This window comes from Chaetodon trifascialis, chromosome 13 (genome assembly GCF_039877785.1).
Source record: "Chaetodon trifascialis isolate fChaTrf1 chromosome 13, fChaTrf1.hap1, whole genome shotgun sequence".
Taxonomy (NCBI): domain Eukaryota; kingdom Metazoa; phylum Chordata; class Actinopteri; order Chaetodontiformes; family Chaetodontidae; genus Chaetodon; species Chaetodon trifascialis.
Window position 1 is genome coordinate 23,512,309 of NC_092068.1, and position 19,373 is coordinate 23,531,681.

Sequence of the window (19,373 nt, forward strand, 5' to 3'; positions counted from 1 at the left end):
ATTCCTGATTGCTTTTAAAGCTCAGAAAGGGCGAAGTGACAGCATATCCTGTATGTTATCAGAGGATGTACCCACACCAACCAGCAAAGAGGGGGTGCTAACAACCTGGCAGCCCAAATAAATTACAAACTATAAGGGACAACCCACAATGGAGCTGAGACAGTCGATTACTCAGTATTTCTCTAGTTGATCGAGTTTGGCTGCTTTTTTCTGTTTTATGTGATTGTATATTCAGTATCTTTGGGAAAAGCATTTTTGGTAACACAAAACAAGCAGCATCTTAGCCTCTGTGGCCTCTATCAACCTGCAAATCATCATGGAGTTTGTCACATTTTCTGACATTTCAGAGATAAAGATTAGGTATCCAGGTATCCTAAAGAGGTAAATCAAATATTCGGCAGATTAATCAACAATAGTGGAGAGATAATAATAAGGAGATAATAAGGAGTGTGTTTTTATGGTTAACTGTGGGTCCACTGTCCTGTTTAACGTGCCAAAATGTAAGAATGGTGTATCCATATTTTGAGACAATACGTGCTTAAAGTGGAAGCTAAATAGTGTTACTCTAAGAAGCAGTCTGGTATAAAATGAATAGACTTCTCATATTAATAAAGTAATGATGAACAAATCACTAAGCCTGTAGAAGTTTCCCTTATTGAAAGATGGCACAAACCAGTCAACAAAGTTCAAAGGATTCAAGCTTTGTTTAAAATGAATGCTCAGTACAGCTTTGTCTTTCTGTAAATATGCTAAAAATCTGAATTTCAGACCAGAGTTTATGGCCTGACAGTAGCCAAAAAGGATGAGAGGTTAAAGTTATTCAAGCCACCTCAGGGCCATCACAACTGCCCAACTAGCTGCTTGTGCCACTCGGTGTTTCCTGAGTTGTCTGAATGACTTTTGTTCTAGTAGACCTCTGAGAATTGAGCTTTCATCTCAACAATAACTGTGATGATGGGTTCTGTCAAATAAACCCTAGGAACACACTGTAACTCTGTCCGAGCAGCAGCAGTGCTATTTCCTTTCTGTCTTTCTGTCTGCTGTCTTTTGTCTCCTCAGAGCAGAAGATGATTGGGAAAATGGACAAAATGACTCACTTAGAATATCACTCTGTACTGATTTTAGATGCTGGGTTTCAGAAAAGGTTTTTTTTTTTAAGGTTTGTGTCTTGAAAAAACTGCAACAGTGCTAAACATCAGGATGGTTTGATGCAAGATTGCATTCCAGGAAATGCAGAAAATCTGTAACTATATGCAATGAGGCTGGGAATGTCATGAAATAACTTCCTGTATGAACGGTTTTCAATAGTTTAGCTTTTCTTAAAAACAGCACTTTTTCGTATTTTACATAAAACAAACACAGCTGGCATCTCGTTGTGATCAAACAAGTCAAACCTCTTTGAGTTAAAACTCTCCTGGCCGCTCAACATTTTTTCACCTCAAACAATAAACCCTCAAGCGATCATATTCCCGAATCAAATCACCAACTCTGCATCAAAAATAAAATCAGCTTGTTCTATTTGTGTTTGTGGCCTTTTTGTCAAATATTAAAAAAAAGACATCAAAGTTAGAAGAGCTTACAGGCCATCAGCAACAAAGAGAGGAGTAAAACAGAGAAAATCAGTAATGAACTGCTTTGAAATGCACCATTTTGCATCCCCAGTGGAGCAGAAATAAATTCATTTAAAACATCCATACATATTGAAATTCCAATATTAGTCAATACGCAGTACTTAAATGAGCTCATCTCCAGATTATATCCTTTAATATTAGCAAGATATGAGACGATGTTGAATGATTTTATTGTCACTGGTGGGATGCAAAATGGTGCTTCATAAAGGAACTGAGACTTGAACTGAATGCGTGAAGAATCTGAATAACACTAACATCGCTGTCCAACAGTGAACTGATTAACCCATCAATTATCCAAGATAAACTCTGATTGGCTTCAGCCTGAAGTGGAGCTTCATCTGATCGGACTTCTAAAGCAGAATAAAAGGGTCATGACGGATTAAAATGCATCCTCACGGGGTGAATCTCACGCTGTCACCAACAATTCTCTTTCAAATCTGTGAAGCGGCTCGGTCTCACTTCCTCCCGTGGCTTCATGTCACGTTGTTGCTTTAAAAACCTTTCCAAGAGGAGGCAAAGGGCGCCGTGTCTCCAAATAATGAGGTCTGGGAAAACAAAACTCCTTGATTCAACTTGATGGAACTTCCTAGAGTTTTTACTGACAGGTGGTGGACAGACCGGGGAGGCTCGACAGCTAACGGACTCACTGAACTGATAGCAAAAGTCAGTTAGACTGGAAACAAGGGCGCCCTGCTTTCAGAAGCTGGACAAGTCTTTGGAGAACACGGTTGTCTGCTAGATCAAAGATACTCGTCCAGAAACAAAATGGACAGCATCAAAGCCTGCTGCTGTGTGTGTGAATGTGTGTGTTTACTTCACGCTTTTTGCTTTGTGTGAGTGTATTGTTATGGCTGTTTTCAATGTGTGTGTGTGTTTGTGTGTGTAATTTGGCATCATATGCTTCTTAGCAGACGGTCTCCATTAGTATTGATGGTAGTACTCAGGTGCATCCACGCCGTACAGCTCGGCCAGGGTCCTGAACCTCGGCCCCCAGTCATTGAGGAAGTCGTAATCCAAGTTTGAGCCAGTGGAGGAACTTTCCAGAGAACTGAGGCTCCCGGCTAAAGACTCGGGGCCCTCGTAGCCGTAGATGTGGAGAGTGTCGTACGGGAAGCCGTCTCTGTCGTGATCCGCCTCTTCTTTCTTCACCTCGATCATCACGGCCATGTCGCCCTTACATGCGGTGGGTTGGGAGTGATGAGAGGGTTTCTGGACCATGGCGTAGAGAGACGGGTGGGGGTGGTGGTCCGGGTGGCGGAGCAGGGAGCCATCGTGGCAAGCGGAGGAGAGGATTGAGACATCGTAGCTGAAAGAGAGGCATAATGTTTGTTAGCTTATGAAGAGCTGGTTAACTCCTCATCTAAGAATGGGATGGTGCTTTAATTCATGATGAAATGTTTGTTTCCAGGGGGGCCATTTTCTGAGTTACAATCACATCAAGCATGATCTACTGTCAAGTTTTGACAAAACAAGGAAAATGAGCAGTGAAGCAGTGCTAACAGAGAGCACAAACATAACCTAAGATTATAAGAAATCAAATGTAATCCTATTTCACAGAAAGAAAATATACTTAATTCCCTGAGAACAGAAATATCAGTAATAGTTTCATCCGTTCTTCACTCTGCTCTTCCTCCAACCCAAGTCATCGTGTCTTTTGACAGCATACAGTGTGTTGCAGTTAACACACCATAGAAGATTATGTATGGTTTTAATACCATTTAAATATGGGTAAGATTAGATTCAGATTAGTTCAAACATTAATGATTTCCTTTGGATAAACTGGGTCAACAAACTGACAAATACAGCAGGAAGAAAATAAATATGCCAATGGGGAGAGTTGATAGACTGTGTGGTTTTTATGTGAGTACAAAATAATTTAAGTAGAACGTCAGTACTAAGGAGCCTTAACAAGAAAGGTATAAAATGCATATATTTGTTGTGTTGAATTTTCAAAATAGAAGTATGAAGACTCCTTAATTTAATCCTGTATTTCAGATAATAAATCAGACTTCTGTCAGCTTTCATGAACATTCATGGTCTTGCTGGCAAAGCACAAAGGATGAGTAAAAATGCAATATCTCGAATTTCTTCACCTTCTTGTTTCATCATCAGAAGTTAAGTTATGAATTATAGTTGATTGTTTTGTTTCAATGGTTAAAAATTTCTGAAACTCTCAGAGTGTTCAGGTCTTATTCTTCATCCACATACCCGTTAGTGTCCATCTCTCCTCCTCCCTCCTCATCGTAAGTGACCAGCTGCTCGTGAATCTCCCCGCTGTTCTTCATACTGGCCAGAGAATCCTTCTGGTAGCGTTTCCTCATCACGAACAGGATCACTATGACTGGAAAGCACAGCAGAGGAAAGTTAATTTCAGAGCTCCTCTTCGACGGCAGCACCTTTCACACAAGTCAAGATAACATTGAAATGATCTGCTCATTTCAGACAACAGGAGCAGACCTTAACAAAACCAGTACGAGGTTTGACCTTGTAAGATTAAAGGCATTCTAGGGAATCGCTATCTGAGAAACAAGTAGATGAAGAAAAGAAATATGTCTTTAGGCCATATATACAGTAAGTGTAGAAATTGTGGGTAAAAACAGACTGTCCTGCCATCTTTCCTGCTGGACCAACGCTTGATTTTGAGTACAAACATGAGAGAAAAATTAGGGCAGAAAACCACAACAGAATAAAAATGGGGGCAGGAAAGAAGGAGGAAAGTGGAACACTAATGCGGGATTGAGACTAGAAAGCAGAGCGAGAAAGAGGGGAGAGAATGACGAGTGGATGGTTTAAGGTGTCGGAAACATTCGCCTCCAGCATGAAAACTTCAAATGAATCTACTCAGCCAGAGACAAACACATCGCACAAAGAGAGAAAAAAGAGGGGAGCGCAAGAAACAGGAAGAAAGATTCAGTAAATACGGCAGAGGAAGTGGAAATGAGTGTGACAAAACAACATGAGAAAGAAAGGAAAGGGAAGGAGAGCTGGACCCGGCATATGACGAAGAAATAAACAATCGAGTGAGAAGGAGAGCGGAAACAGAGAGAGGAAGTCAGAGAGTAAAGGCAAGAATCCACGGATAAGAGTCTTAAAAAATAAAATCATTACGAAATTCCCCAAAATGGAATTTTCAGGTATCAAAAATCTCAGCACAGGGGTGCAACATCTGGCCTCCGGGCCAAATGTTTGATGGGGCCCAGCAGCAGACTCAATAAAATGAGAGTGTCACAAAATGCACAATCAACTATTTTGTTTGTTTGTTTTTTTGCTGAAGTAAAAGAAAGACTGAGTTTAAGTGAGTTTGTGGAGACGAGGACGAGGTGAAAAAGGTGAATCCCAAGAGTCATTACAGCTACAAACATGTGGGCAGACATGCACTGAAGTGTGAATCTGTTTGGAATAACTTCCACTCAAGGCTGATGGACCCAAATCTGGAAAACCAGTTAAACCAGAGTAACATCATCATCATCATCACGACCATCTGACATTAGATGCCTCACCTAAGAGAAGCAGTTCCAGCCACCCCAGAGATCAGTGTACATGTTTTCAATAATTTAGAAGGATGTTCTAAAAATTGGAATGGCCCTTGACGGGAAAAGGTTCTCCACCTCTGCTCCAGCAGCTGTAGGAGTAATGATTCTTGTCTGTCAGTAATGAAGATGGAGGAAGTGCTGTCAGGCCTCAGGGGAAGAAGGCTGAGATAGTTGAATGGGTCAGCTGACGCTTCTGTTCACTTCCTATTTCCGACACAACCAACACTGATTTCTAACCTTGAATCATGGTCGAGTCAGTTTGTGTCTAAACTGAACCAAACCTTAACCGCAGCAGCGTCAGATCAGAAAACTGTGATTTGTAATGGTCTCAGACGTCACCTGTCAACTGCGGGCATATCGTACAATATGGAGGATTTGCTGTCTGGCATAAAGTTTGGAAACCTACGACACACACATGTTCTTTCATCTTAACATTCAGAGACGAGCACATACTGAACGAATGAGTACATATAGAAGAAACTGGAGACCATCTTGGGATGGGATCAGACCAGCTGCGACGCCTGTCAACATGATGACGTTCTGACGCATGAGTGCTTCATTTTGATCTCAACTACACACTCAGAAAGTTTTGTGACTGCATCTTGCAAGGTTTTGACGCTACTGTGGTAGAAAAAAATCTGTCCACAGACAGATAGACAGACATGTAACACCTGGCAAAGTACTCAAAACCACCTCTGTGATAGTTCCTGCAACAATGGTGCCTCCAGAAGCACATTTTGCCATGATGACACACAAACATACACAGACTCACAAGGTGAAAACAGTGGCAGCCAGGCTGCCGCAGCTGCTGAATACAATGAACACATTTGAGCCACATCATTTTCAGTCCTCTGAGAACGAGAGTCATTGTCTGCTCCTGAGAGATGTGAGTGACAAAGACTGTAAACTTTTAGTCCTTCTCCCACTATGTGACAGGAACAGTTTTGTCAAAGTCATGGAGGTTAAACATTTAAAAAAAAAGCCATATCTGGATGACAGGCATCAACCCTTGAACAACAAGCTGTGATCATGTCTCCTTGTCAACACCAGCAGGCCCACACTGGTTTTTGGACTGCCTGGGTCTGACCATTCATATAGGCCCAGTAATCATAATGTGGGTTTAACTGGGAAGATAATTGGGAAAAGAACCAAAAGACAAGGTCGATGTGAAGACAGCAAACCTGGTTCAAACAGCAGTGGTTCAAAGGCAATGCCTTGTTGCTTTCCTTTTGTCTTAACTTACCGAAACTGATAAGAAAGTGGGGTAAAAGACCCTGCATTTAGGCCATAGAGATGCAGAACGAGGACAAGCAAGAGAAAGAATAAAAGGAAAAGACAGACAAATAACAGGAGCAGCCGACGACCGAGGGAAGGAGGAAGAGGAAGAAATGGGAGAAGTCGGGGCTGAGGAAATCAAGACAGACGACAGATGAGGAGACGAAGGATACATTTGACATTAGATTAGGCCTCAAGCCTCAGTCCCGATATGAACCTCTTTCTCTCTCAGCGGACGGGCAGCATTAGCCATGCCTTTTAGTCGAGGGTGAGCGGGACTAATTTAAGTTTGCCTGGGAAACCAACAGATTAATCTTTTACAACATATGCTCTGCAGTTTAATAAGCTCTAGAGATATCAGACTTAGAGGGACGAGAAAAGAGTGGAAAAAAGAAGCTCTTCCTTTGTACAAAAACCACTGAGAAAAATTTCTTTTCGTGTGTCAACCCCGACTCCTTGTGAGAAAATGCGTTGGTGAATGGGGAGCGCGGTAAATTGCTTTGGGCCCTGGCAGATAATGACAAGTGCATTAAATAGTTAATCTGGCCTGCGTTGGGGGTGTTTGATAAAGAGAAAGAGAAACAGAAAGGGGAAGAGAGGGCGGCAGAGAGAGAGACAGAGACACCCAGAGGGAAAGAGAAAGAGGAAGACAGAGATGAAGGAAAAAACTGAGGGGAAAAGGCGCGATAGTGAAGGAGTGTATTAATAGTTAATAGGTTGAGTGTTTGGTGGTGTTTGATAAGCAGACGGCACCTAAAGAGCTGATAAACTCCCCTCATTACCACTCCTATTCTTCTGCTGCTTTTCCCACAATTCTCCTCTTCGGCATCTCTCTTCTTTAACCTCTTTCTGTCTCGCTCTGTCACTCCGTCTCATTCCACCTCAGTTCCCTGTCTCGCTCGCCTCTCGCCTGTCTGCCTGCTTCACCCCTCTCCACCTCCGATATCGAAGCCTGCATATAAGTTTTTTCCATCCATCACTCCACCTCCATCCCTCTTAATCCTTAAGTTCTTCTTCTCTTTGCCTTTCTTCCTCAGCACTCCTCAGCCCAGATCCCTCTTGTTTGGCCAACTATCTCAGACGTGTCTCACATCCAACATGACAAGTGTCTCTTTTTCCCCAGAAAAAAGGAGCAGGGGGCGAAGGTATCAAAGAGAATATTGAGCTCACACAACCACAGGCATTATTTCCACATCCGCCACTGCATTATTCATAAAACCAACAACAAAGGGAGGGGAAACGTACCCCACAAAACACAAACCATATTTATCGCAAAGCAAGTGCAAGTGAATCTGCGCACATGCTCCGATCACCCAGTGCTGGCTTTTTGCATCACTGACGCCATGTTCATGAGCTCCTCTCACAATAAAAACTGTGTTTGAGACCTTTTGTACCTGTTTGTGAACAGACTGTAAAACAACCAGGACTGAAAGTGAAAATGAATCCATCAACCATAAACGTTTTCTCATAGTCTGTCTTTATCTCTGATGAAAACTGTGAACATTTCACCAGCATTCATATATTAGTTTTTCATAAAACTTCAACACAGAGCCAAATAGCCAGTGATGCAATTCATTTTGCCAGCTTTTTTGAAATACACTTGTGTTTGATTGAGAGTCTGATTTGTTTCCACATTTCCTCAAACTGCAGTTTCAGACGTTGCAAATGAACACTTCTGATCACACCATAAACAGGAAATATTATATTTAAAACACTTTTAAAACAAAGCAGTGTTTCAGTTTGAGGTTTCAGTTGTCACCTCTGACCACACCAACCGCTACTGAGCTCATTCACACATGCTTGACGTTGTAGCCCGACTGTCCTCTAAATAACAATGACTGGTTAGCTGTACCAAGCGATACATATGTCACAAAGGTGTTAGCAGGTAATTATAGAAGTAACTATTTTAAGTGAATGTTATTCAATTTCCATTTCGACAGCAACCTGTTGGCATGTTTCATGGATGCTGTAGCCATTTGAAAGCATCGCACTATTTCATGCATTGGCATTGAGCGTGATATTGGATGCAAAAGCAATAATCGGTGAAAATCATCCTATATGAACACATTCTTCAGAGATAGGACAGGGTTGCATAAATGCAGAGATTCTGTGAATGATGTGTTTCCAAACACAAGCAAGCACAGCATTAGTATAAAAAGACACAGCTATTTACTGTAGCATGCAAAGAAATTCAGAGGCAATTGTTCCATCAGTCTGAAATGCAGGAAATCCTTAAAAGAGTACTGCCCTGATTTAGCATTGCACACCTATAACACTGCCAGACTCATGATGGACAGACAAAATGATGCAGAAGAACAAGAGATTTCTTTTTTCCCCATAAACCAGGCGCCTACATTACCCATGATGCACCTTGACTGACAGTTCTGTGTTATGCTAGTATATTATCCTAATGTAGCGTTTAGACTGGCTTCAAGCTGAAACAAGGAGCTCACTTGTTTCAAACTGGAACCGATGCTGATTGAAGTGATATCACATGTTAGATTTAACACAGGTAAAGTTCCCCTTTAAGGTGCTCTTGAAGATGAAACGAAAAGTTCTCAGGAATATCAGGAAAGCAGGATTGTCTCCAACACGGTGAAAAGCCTGACAGATGATCTGCTGTGCAGAAAACCTCAGTAATGAGCATTTCCAAAAAGACGGGATGTAAGCAAGGAAGGGACGAAAAGAAAACTCACCCAAAATGGTCAGGATGCAGAGCAGGATGGCGATCAGGGCATGAACACTCACTCCCATCCTCCGAGCACCAGCTCTGCACTCTGTAGGAATCCGCCTGGCATTACACCGACATGACTGCAACAAACAATTTAGTCAAATTAACTGATTCATCAGGTAGTGTTCATCCACTCTATATCCATTTAAGCTATGCACTGCATGCGATTACATCCTATGAGTTTTATTGCGCTAAAACTGGTGATTTTGACTGAATGGAAGAAACACATTTTCTGCTGAGATAATCTCGAGCAGTTTAGTACATCCCAACCACACACGCACACAAACACACACACAGACCTTGATTGCCAGCTTGGTGATGCTGGTCAGAACGGGTCGCCCTCCATCAGTTATGCGCACATCCACGCTGTAATCCTTGGGGTCATCCAGGCTGAACGGTCCCATTTTCACAATGACGTCTGCTGTGCTGTCTTAAGAAAGAAGCACATAAATACACACAGTGAGTGTACAAAGTACGACAGCCACCTTCACAACACACATTTACCTTTCCTTTCTGCAAAATCCATGTCTAATTTGTCTGACTCATCACTTCATCTCACCAAAGCGGATCTAATGTTCACCTGCTCGGTATATAGAGTCTTTAAAGTCTATTTATACAGCAAGCGTCTGCTCCACAGATAAAACAAGATATGAGAACAAGAAGAGAGTCGTTACATGAAGGCAGACAGATAATTTATGATTATCTGTCAGTTTGGTGCATGTTGGATTTGAGTCATTTGGGATTATAGATAATGGCAGCACCTTTAAAAACCTCAAATCTTACACGAGGCCTGCAAATTAGCAAATGCTCAAATAAATGATAAATAAGTGTTGTGACTGTATGTAATGTGGTCAACTGATGGTCAGACAGGTTCTGAAAGAGCCAACAATCTAAAAGTCAGAGCAGCAGAAGGGAAAAGAACAAAACAAAAAGAGAATAGAAATAAAAAGAGAATTGAAGCGTGTTGAGCAGAGCAGAGCTGTGTCTCCTCCGCAGGCCGGACCAACAATACAGTCATTAGTCAAATCCCCGGCAGGCAGACGTTTCCTGCTGAGACGATGGGGAGAGCCGTTTTTCCACAATATCCCACCACTGGAGGAATTTCACAGAGCACAATGGCAGGAAAGACCCTCGTGAACACAAGGCAAGCATACCTAGAGACACTCTGTTAAACTGTCGGACAAAGAAGCATGAGGTATAGCTCTGCTTTAAGGTCAAGTTTAAATGGAAACAGCCTGGGTGTCGCTGACATTTGCACTTTCAATACAAATCACATCCGTCTTGTGTGAGGACGTACAGTTAATTTCTTCTGCTGAGGCTCGTTTCACAATTTTTAAAGTTAACTCTGGAGGATTATTGGTGAGACTGAAGCAACTGATCACAAGTATATTTGAAAGGCCTTCCTTTGAAAAGGTTAAAGTTTGTATGTAAAGGTTTGTGCTGTTTTATCCACAATGTATAAACATAAAATCTCAGGAACTACGAGAAACAGTTCAAATGAACTAGTGACACAGTGACTACACACTGTGTCACAGGAAAACTGCCGTAGCCGGTGAGCTAATGTGCTCACCAGCTAGTGGGAACATGCTAAACAAGCTAATTAGCTGTGTCACAAACAGCGTGAAAAGTTCAAGTCAAAGTTCAAAGAATTCAAATGACGCTCATGCAACCAGCTGACTGGGATCAGGTTTCCACTGTTGCCTACAAGACAACATGTAGTCGCTGAAGGTGTGTGTGGGAGGACATGGGTACAGATGAAGCTTAGCTAACTGAATAAAAGATGAAAACAGCTTCTGTCCTCCCTTCATCTCATCTCTCCTCTCCCTCTCGTCTCCTACTCCTTCTTTGTTTGAATATCCTGTCTCTCTGGGTTTCGGTATATTTCTCACTGTCCTCTCTGTATTTCTTTTGTTCTCGCCATCTCTCTGTTGCTGCATCTCATTAGTCCTTTTCTTCATCTCTTCGTCTTCCTTCCTCCTCCTCCTGCTCCTCTCTTGTCTGTCTGGTATTAATGCAGTGGGCTTCATGTAGCCGCCTGGTCTGAACACAGAGTCCTGTCACTTCACTGTGCAGCTACACTGACTGTTGTAAAGTGTGTGTGTGTGTGTGTGTGTGTGTGTGTGTGTGTGTGTGTGTGTGTGTGTGTGTGTGTGTGTGTGTGTCTGGCTCCCGTAATGAAAGCATGGTTGTTTTTTGCAAGTTTTAAAGAGCTGGTAGTCGCTAAATATTTCAAAAGCCCTCACTTTGCAGCTCTTGTTGCATGTGTGCGCTCGTGTGTGTGTGTGTGTGTGTGTGTGTGTGTGTGTGTGTGTGTGTGTGTGTGTGTGTGTGTGTGTGTGTGTGTGTGTGTGTGTGTGTTGAGTGGTGTGAGGTGCTGTCAGATGACTTTTGGGGGACCACAGGGGAGAACAGAGGTTCACACTGGCGACCAGCACTTATCAAACAACGATCACAACAACACCTCCTCTCTTCTCTTTCTCCTTCCCTTCCCTCCCTTTTCCTCCTCTTCCCAGTTCTCCCTCCTCTTCCCATCTGTCAGTTTCTCTATCTCTCTCCTCTTTTCCTGCACTTTCTTTTTAACCTTTCGTTTAAACTTTAATGTCTCTGATCTCATCTCTCCTTCTTTATCAGGCCATCATCTCGTCTGCTCCTCTTTATCCTCATTTCTTCTGTCACTCTTCGTCCTTCCCTCTCCCTCATGTTTAGCCTATTTTCTGTTCTCCCCTCATATTTTTCCTCCCTCTTTACTTCCATTTTCTTTTCTGTTCACATACTCCCGTTTTCTCTCTGTTCACCTTTTTTCCTCCTTCCCAAATTGGGCTCCACTCATTCATATTTTCTCTCTTCTCTTCTTTTCATCTACTTGTTTGTCGCTCATTATCCTCTCTCCTTTATATTTGCCCCCCTCCTCATTTTAACACGGTCTCACTTTAATATTACCCGTCTCCCTTAATCCCGATCTCTTCCTCTCGCTTCCTTTCATCTCCTCTTCCACCTCATCTGTCTTTCCTCCATCTTCCTCTTCCTCCTCTCCATCAGTTCAACATGTCAGCCCCTCCAGGCACGAGCAGAGAGGAAATAGATGAGGCAAGTTCGGGCCTTTTTTCCCCTCTGTTTATCTTCCCTTCAGTATGTTTCAAGTTTCACTTAAATTAAATAGTAACACTTCACCTAAATCTTTCATCTGACTACCTAAGGCTTTCATCTATTCAGACTTTTAATATTTGACTAGAACAGTTGGTAACACTTCCTCGGGCTTTCATGTATTATAACGGTATGTGATGATCAAAAATGATGAAAACTGTTTTACTTGTGCCACTTTGTGTCCTAAGCTGAATAACCCAAATAGGCTTTGGAAATCTGATGTAACAGAGCACCAACCTTTGCCTAAATATCAGTGTCTGGATCAAAGAAAATGTCTCTGCAGAGTTTCACACCACCATCACAGTCACAGTCTGTTTATTCGAGCTGACATTTTTTAACTTGTACATTTGTATCTACATAAATGGCACCGGATCTGCTGAATGCAGATGCTGCTGCTTTGAATTTGCAACAATCTTTTAATCAGAAGAAGAAGAAGAAGAAGAAGAAGAAGAAGAAGAAGAAGAAGAAGAAGAAGAAGAAGAAGCTCTCTTTTAAAGTTGAGCAGCAGAATCCAAGTGTGTCAGTTGCAATGTACACTGTAACTATATATATCTACATTATGTGGTTTAATGGCAGGTTCCTCAGAATATTTTAAAACCAAACTATAAATAATGAAAATGTGAAAAGCTGATTTTTATCCATGCTAACGGTCTGTCTGTCATCTTTGGTCCAGACTGAAATATTCATACTGTTCAGATGGATTGCCATGAAGTTTGGCACAGATACCCATGATGCCTTGAGGATGAATCATAATGATGATTTGGTGATCCTTGGTGACTTGGCATCGACCGCCCACAGCAGGTCACAATCAATTATTTACATAATTCAATTATTCAGTGAAATATTTCAACACCTACCGGCTGGAATAGCACAAAACCTTGCACAGACATTCATGCTTCCCAGATGATGCATCGCTCTGACTGTGGTGATCCGCTGGCTTGTCCTCTTGTTATTGAGAGCATGTTAGCATGCTCATGTTAGCTTTTAGGTCAAAGGTCTGCAGAGGGTAACAACCTTACAGAGCTGTTAGCATGGCTATAGTCTTGGTTGCATGTGTAAATAAATACAGAATGGTCATATGCATTAGATGTTAATTCATTTCATACATTTTGTTTCATTTTTAATCTATAAAGCTTTTAAATCCAAGCTGTAGCCATGTCTGATTGAAGTTATTTTATTCTCTTACATCATCTTTGATGAGCCCTAAAATGATTAGGACAATGTACACATAATCAAAACGTGCATGCTCTCATGCAGATCCCTAATAAACCTCACGGTGCAGTTTTCCACATGCTCTTTTCTTCTATTATTTTCTTGTGAAAAAGCACCGCAGTAGCACTGAGCGTGACATGTTCCTTTAACATACTTAGGATGAGTGTAAAATACATAGAGAGTCATCTGCAGGTCCACCGAGCCACTTGCTCTCATTATGTTCAATATTTGCTGTTGTGCATTCTAGACAGCACTTATGGTCCCAGACAGGCTCTCTAAATCCCCCGTCTGGCTGGGAGAACCGCAGCACGCTTTGAGAAGTTAAAATAATTTCAACTTTCAGCAACAAAGCACTGCGCCTCAAATGGAGTTTCAGTCGTTGCATAGCAACAAGTGCCGAGGCCAGTGCTTCCTCTGAGCACCGTTTAGAGAAACAAGCAAAAAAAGAAAGGTAAATATATGCTCGGCGCACACAGAGACTTACTGCCGTAGTCTTTGATGGAGAAGTTGGAGCTCTCACTGGCCAGGCTGAAAGTGAAGGAAGCCGGCTGGTCGTCTTTATCCGTGGCTCTCAAGGTCCCTATCACCTGAGGAGAGACACGAAGATGAAACGAATCCACCCTGCACACAAACTTTGTTTATATCCAACGCAGTCTAAATGTACAGAGCGCGTGCACCTGCCAAAACGCAGTTTAATGCAGTTGCATCTCCAGACTGTGACACAGATATTTGTGCAGATCGTGAAAATAAATAGTCTAAAAACAATATATTCTCATGTGACTATAAGACTGATGCTACACCTCTTTTTTATGTCACTCCAGCTGAATACAAACGTATCCAAATCAAGAGACAACCTGCTGTAAATGCTCTGTTTTTCTTACCGTATCAGCGACGTCGTTCTCACACAGGAAGATCTCATCCACCGTCAGCTCTGGCTTGTTATCATTGATGTCCTGAACTGTAATATTAACTTTGACAAATGACTCCAAACCTGCAGAGGAGAGACAGCAGCACACAGTTAAGTGCAATAATTGAAGTTGGTTGCAGGGGCTAATTTTGTTGATTTGGTAGTGATTTATCTGGTCTTAGCTATCTCAGCGTACTGACAATGGAAATAGTCAAAAGAAATACATGAGACATTTCAGCGAGCTGCCTGCAGGGATTCTTCAGAGCCAACGCATGCTGGCGGATCAAAAAAATCCTTACATGTGAGTCTTATGATGTGATGTAATTTTATTTAATGTCATACCCAATATGGAGGGAAAACAAATCATCCTGTTAAAACAGATTGTAAGACACCAACGAGAGAAACGGTTACACTCCAGATAATCACTTCTCTGTATTCTTTGTTTTTGTTGTTTAAAATATTTAAAAATCCCACATTTCATGCAAAGTTTTTGCATCGTTTTTGTCTACTTATTTTACTCTCTTTGTCTTACACGGCTCACTTCAAGCAGCTTGCTTGTCATTTACTGTTTTGATTAAGGTCAAATGAATAATGAAATGATTTCTATTTGTGAATTCTTTGTTTCGCAGCTTTTTCCGTCGCATTAAAGCAGCTTTTGCCTTTATTTTACATCACTGATGTTCTTTTTGAATATGCATCTTTTGATAAACGCGTGGCTCTCTCGCCGCCTCTTGTGCTGAGATTTTGAAACTATCTTTAGTACAGCAAATGTACTGTATATCGAGGACCTTGTCAAGCTCAGGGGACCATTGTGTTCCTTAAACATCGTGACAAGCCACTAAAATAGATCTCTGGATTTCATTCATTGCTGGTCTAAAAATATATAGTTTGGTTTGGAAGCTGCAAGTGAACAAAGAGCCCCACTAATGTGATTTTCCTGCTTACTCTCTCCTTCCTGTGTGGGTCGAACCAGGTGTTCTGGCACTATGTTAAATCTATATAAATCCCTGTTAATGTGTTACACTCCCATCCCTCAATAAATCCAGGAGAGCTGCTCAGTGAACAGCGAGAGAACACGCTGTCTTCTCGGGCTTTTCTAACTCCCTCCCCGTCTGCACGTTCCCATTGTCAGAGAAAACACATGGTTTTCATTTTTCATCTGAGGTCCTATTGTTTAAAGGAAGCAGGATTAATAGGTGAATGTGTGACGTACCATTTGGCTCCTCCTGTGCTTTAACTTGAAACACGTGTGTGGCCTCCATCTCTCTGTCCAACGTCCTCAGGGTGGACAGCTGACCTGTTGATGCGTCGATGCTGATTGGACAGTCCTTGTCTAAGATGGAGTACCTAGACAGAGAGATCAGTGTCAGAGCCTCCGTGCAGGATTAGTGACATTGCTTGTTGTTTTTAGAGGCTGAAACAGCAACGTACCGTATGTTCTTGGTGGCTCTGTCAGGATCTCTGGCTGTGACTTTTCCAATGTTGCTCACAATGCTTTCTTCCACCACAGTGAAAGAGTAGATGTGCTGGGTGAAGACCGGCGGCTCGTCTACATCCAGCACCTTGATGTTGACCTGTCAGTTTAGAGTCATGCAGAGCGGTTGAAAGGTAGCTTTGACTTGTAGTTTGTGCAGATTTGGTGAAAGTTACAGAATTAAATGGACTAGAAATGTCAGAATGAATTTTTTTGTTCCTTTTCTTCTACCATGTCGTACTTCAGGCTCGTTCTGTCAGTGATCAGAAGTGAGACCTGCCTGCTAAAAGCTGCCTGATGTTTGAGCAGCTGCACAGTTGGAAGCTAAGACTCTACAGCTCTGCTCAAGAAGATGCAGTATTTACAGAGAGAAAATTACATTTAGCAGCCTCTCAGTTTCCAAATCAGTCAATTTTAAGTAGTATTTATATTGAATTTGTATGTTACTGCTTTGTGCTGTTTCCTTAATTCCTTTTTTAATGGAAAATCAATGAAAAGCAGGGTGGTAACATCCCTGGAGGATGACTTAAAAGCTGCAGATGTCTTGTCTGATATTTACCTGGGCTGTGGTGACAGCACTGTTCACGTTGTCAGCAGGAAAATGCAGGTTTCTTAGGTTTTCCCGCACCTGGACGGTGAAAGAGTAGCTGTTCGTAGTCTCATAGTCCAGAGCCTGAGGATGCAAGAAAGAGGTAAATGGGAATTCAGCCCACAACATACAAAAAATAAATACTTATTTGATCAGAATTTGATTTAATATTGAGAATATTGGGCTAATACGAGCTCTTCTTACTCTTGCATTAGCTGTGCTTGTATGCGCAAATAATCCTTATTTCGACAAATATGGTTCAAAAGAGAGAAGAAACCCTGAAACAGAAGACTACAGGAGTCCTAACCAAGAGCACTGAGCATTGTTATCGTTAAATGAATGCTGTTACCAGAAGTACACATGATTTCTCAGATATTAAGCAGTTGGATATGATAATAAAAAAAACTAACCTACAAGGCTCGTTTCTGCCTCTCAAAAATCCTCATATTCGTGCAGTCTAGATATGACGCAGCTGAAAAACCCTACATTTCTCTATTCTCTCACAAAAATGCACTAAACTAACTCAATAACATAATATTTGTGAGGCTGAACTTTAATGTCTGACTGTGTCGATGAATGCATGAATTGAAGGTGTATAGTGAAAAGCTGGATTCATCCTCAGAGCTGCTCCTGTTTTTAGACTGGGGACACATTGCATTTGCACTTTTTTTCTTTTTATACGCTCAAATGCATCTCCTATCTCCATCCTCAGTGCATTTACACCTGCGTCTGTTCACCAAGGGAAACTGTCAATGCCAGGTGAAAAAAGGCTCTAAACGTCACAACTCAACTGAAACAACCTGGTTGAGCTCATGCTGTGGATTTAAAAAACACATTAAAATGGCAACTCTTTCCCTCCGTGTTAAACACGTTACCGCGCATGGAAATGCCTCATTCCTTTCACTTTTTCAACATCTGCACAAACGGACTTGCAGAGTGTTACGGATACACTTTCATGTCAACAAATATATGGCAGCAAGCACTGCTTACTGTCACATTTCCGCTTATCGTTTCTCCCCCCTGTATTAGAAATAACCTACTGTTCAGTTAAATGTTTTTTTCTGGTGGACTGTTTTATCTGCGGATGGGACACCACAGGTAGACATATTCTGTTAACTGGATTATTCATGGTAACAGGGATACTCAGTCGCAGGGTATCAAAGGCATGTGTAAACAGCTTAACAAGAATAAGACCTGAACCGCAGTGTGGCTGATAGCTGGCTTACTCTGTACATGTAAACACAGCCGGTGAGAAAGATGAGAAGGGCTACAGAGCTGAGGGGCGAGCTGAGCAGAGGGAAGATTGTGGTGCGATTCGATTCCAGGCCAGCGTGGGTACAAGCTATTACAGAGCTCGTTTCATTAAAATACATTTTCAGCTCTCTGATGTCCTAAATACTTTATCTGAAGAGCACAATCCAGTGAAGTAAACCTGCTAGAATTCCTGCAAGCATAAATAGCTCTCTCGCCCGGAAGGAGGCCAGAACTTTTGGGTTTGAATTGCATGTTAGACATCACTTTCCTGCTAAAGATCTCACATTTGACATTGCAATTTTCATTTTTTTTAGATAAGTCGTGGCCATGTGGTGGCACAATGTGCAGGCAGTCATAGCCAAAAAACGCTTTTTGATGTTTATAACCACTTGTAAATCTATTTTTGTGCTTGTCTCACACCACTCTGGATTGAAGCAATACCAGAAATATGAAATGAACATCAAACTATAACTTATTGCTTGGACATGAGGTTCCCATTGCTTTTGAGGCTGGAGCAAGTGTGAGTTTGTAACACCACGCGAACCATTTTCATTTGATTTTGGATCCATAGTATATGTATTGTCTCCAGAATGCCAGCTTTCCACTGATCTGAGTCTGCTGTGACAGCTTAACGACCAGAGTTGTGATTGAGAGCATGTGAAAACCAGTCAGCCAGAAAAAAAGCCAAAAGGAATAAATAAATGGCTGAAATGTCCAGTTTCTGCCGCTTCAAGAGGCAGGACAGGCGTATGACCACAAGACACCAAGCCTCAACATCAGCAAGCTTTCTCAGCTGCTATCAAATAATGCAATGAAGCCATCATATCTTTCAAAGAGGGGAAATGAAGCGGTGCTTGAGCCCATCTCATAGAGCTGTGGGAGACATAAAAATGGCTGGGAACCACTGCTCAACTCTGTCACAAACTGCAGACAGCAAACATGCCAGCAGACTTACCAAAATTGGGAATATTCAACATTAAATCTGAGTTCCAGCTAAAAATCAACTCGACACACCAAAAGCAAAGGATACTAGGGCTGATTTAAAACACAGGAATTAAAAAGACTTTATCCTTCAAACTCGGTCTTTTCATTTGTTGCCATGTGAGTGAGCCTCTTACCTTTTTGAGCATGACGTTGCCGTCCTTGTTCGGGCTGAGCTCAATGTTAAACACTCTGCCAATATCACTTGGGATGGTGAAGATGGGCTCTTTGTTCTGGAGCTGATCTCTGTCCTCCAGCTCCAGAGTGCCTATCTTCTCATTCACCTTGCGGTCCTCTGGAACCTGCAGTTCATATGTCTCTGCAGACGGTATGAGATAGTGAGTTAATCATGTAAAAATACAAACTATTGTGAATATTTGACAGATATGTTATCCTTCTAACATATATCCTGAACATCACTCTTGTTCTCTGTTGCTTACTTCGGGTGAAAGAGGCGATGTTGTCGTTGGTGTCGGTGATGGTGATGACGACAGAGGTGGTGGCTGTGCTGCCAGAGGCCATTCCTCTCATGTCCTGAGCCTTAACCACCACCACATACTGACTCTTGGTCTCCCGGTCCAGAGTGTTTATCTTGCAGCTGATCACACCTGCAGAAGGACAGACAGACAGACAGACAGACAG

General features: G+C 42.0%; 1 protein-coding gene across 1 annotated transcript in view; it reads right to left on the reverse strand.

The window, feature by feature from the left end:
• Nucleotides 1-745: 745 nt before the first annotated feature.
• cdh5 (cadherin 5) overlaps nucleotides 746-19,373 on the reverse strand; it is a 30,325-nt gene continuing 11,697 nt past the window's right edge. The window contains exons 5-15 of the mRNA XM_070977462.1: nucleotides 19,172-19,339; nucleotides 18,869-19,050; nucleotides 16,467-16,580; nucleotides 15,865-16,007; nucleotides 15,647-15,780; nucleotides 14,408-14,517; nucleotides 14,011-14,113; nucleotides 9,470-9,600; nucleotides 9,136-9,250; nucleotides 3,840-3,972; nucleotides 746-2,937 (exon numbers count right to left, since the gene is read on the reverse strand). Of these exons, the coding sequence (XP_070833563.1) occupies nucleotides 2,553-2,937; nucleotides 3,840-3,972; nucleotides 9,136-9,250; nucleotides 9,470-9,600; nucleotides 14,011-14,113; nucleotides 14,408-14,517; nucleotides 15,647-15,780; nucleotides 15,865-16,007; nucleotides 16,467-16,580; nucleotides 18,869-19,050; nucleotides 19,172-19,339 (1,718 nt within the window). The 3' untranslated portion in view covers nucleotides 746-2,552. The remainder of the gene's footprint in view (nucleotides 2,938-3,839; nucleotides 3,973-9,135; nucleotides 9,251-9,469; nucleotides 9,601-14,010; nucleotides 14,114-14,407; nucleotides 14,518-15,646; nucleotides 15,781-15,864; nucleotides 16,008-16,466; nucleotides 16,581-18,868; nucleotides 19,051-19,171; nucleotides 19,340-19,373) is intronic.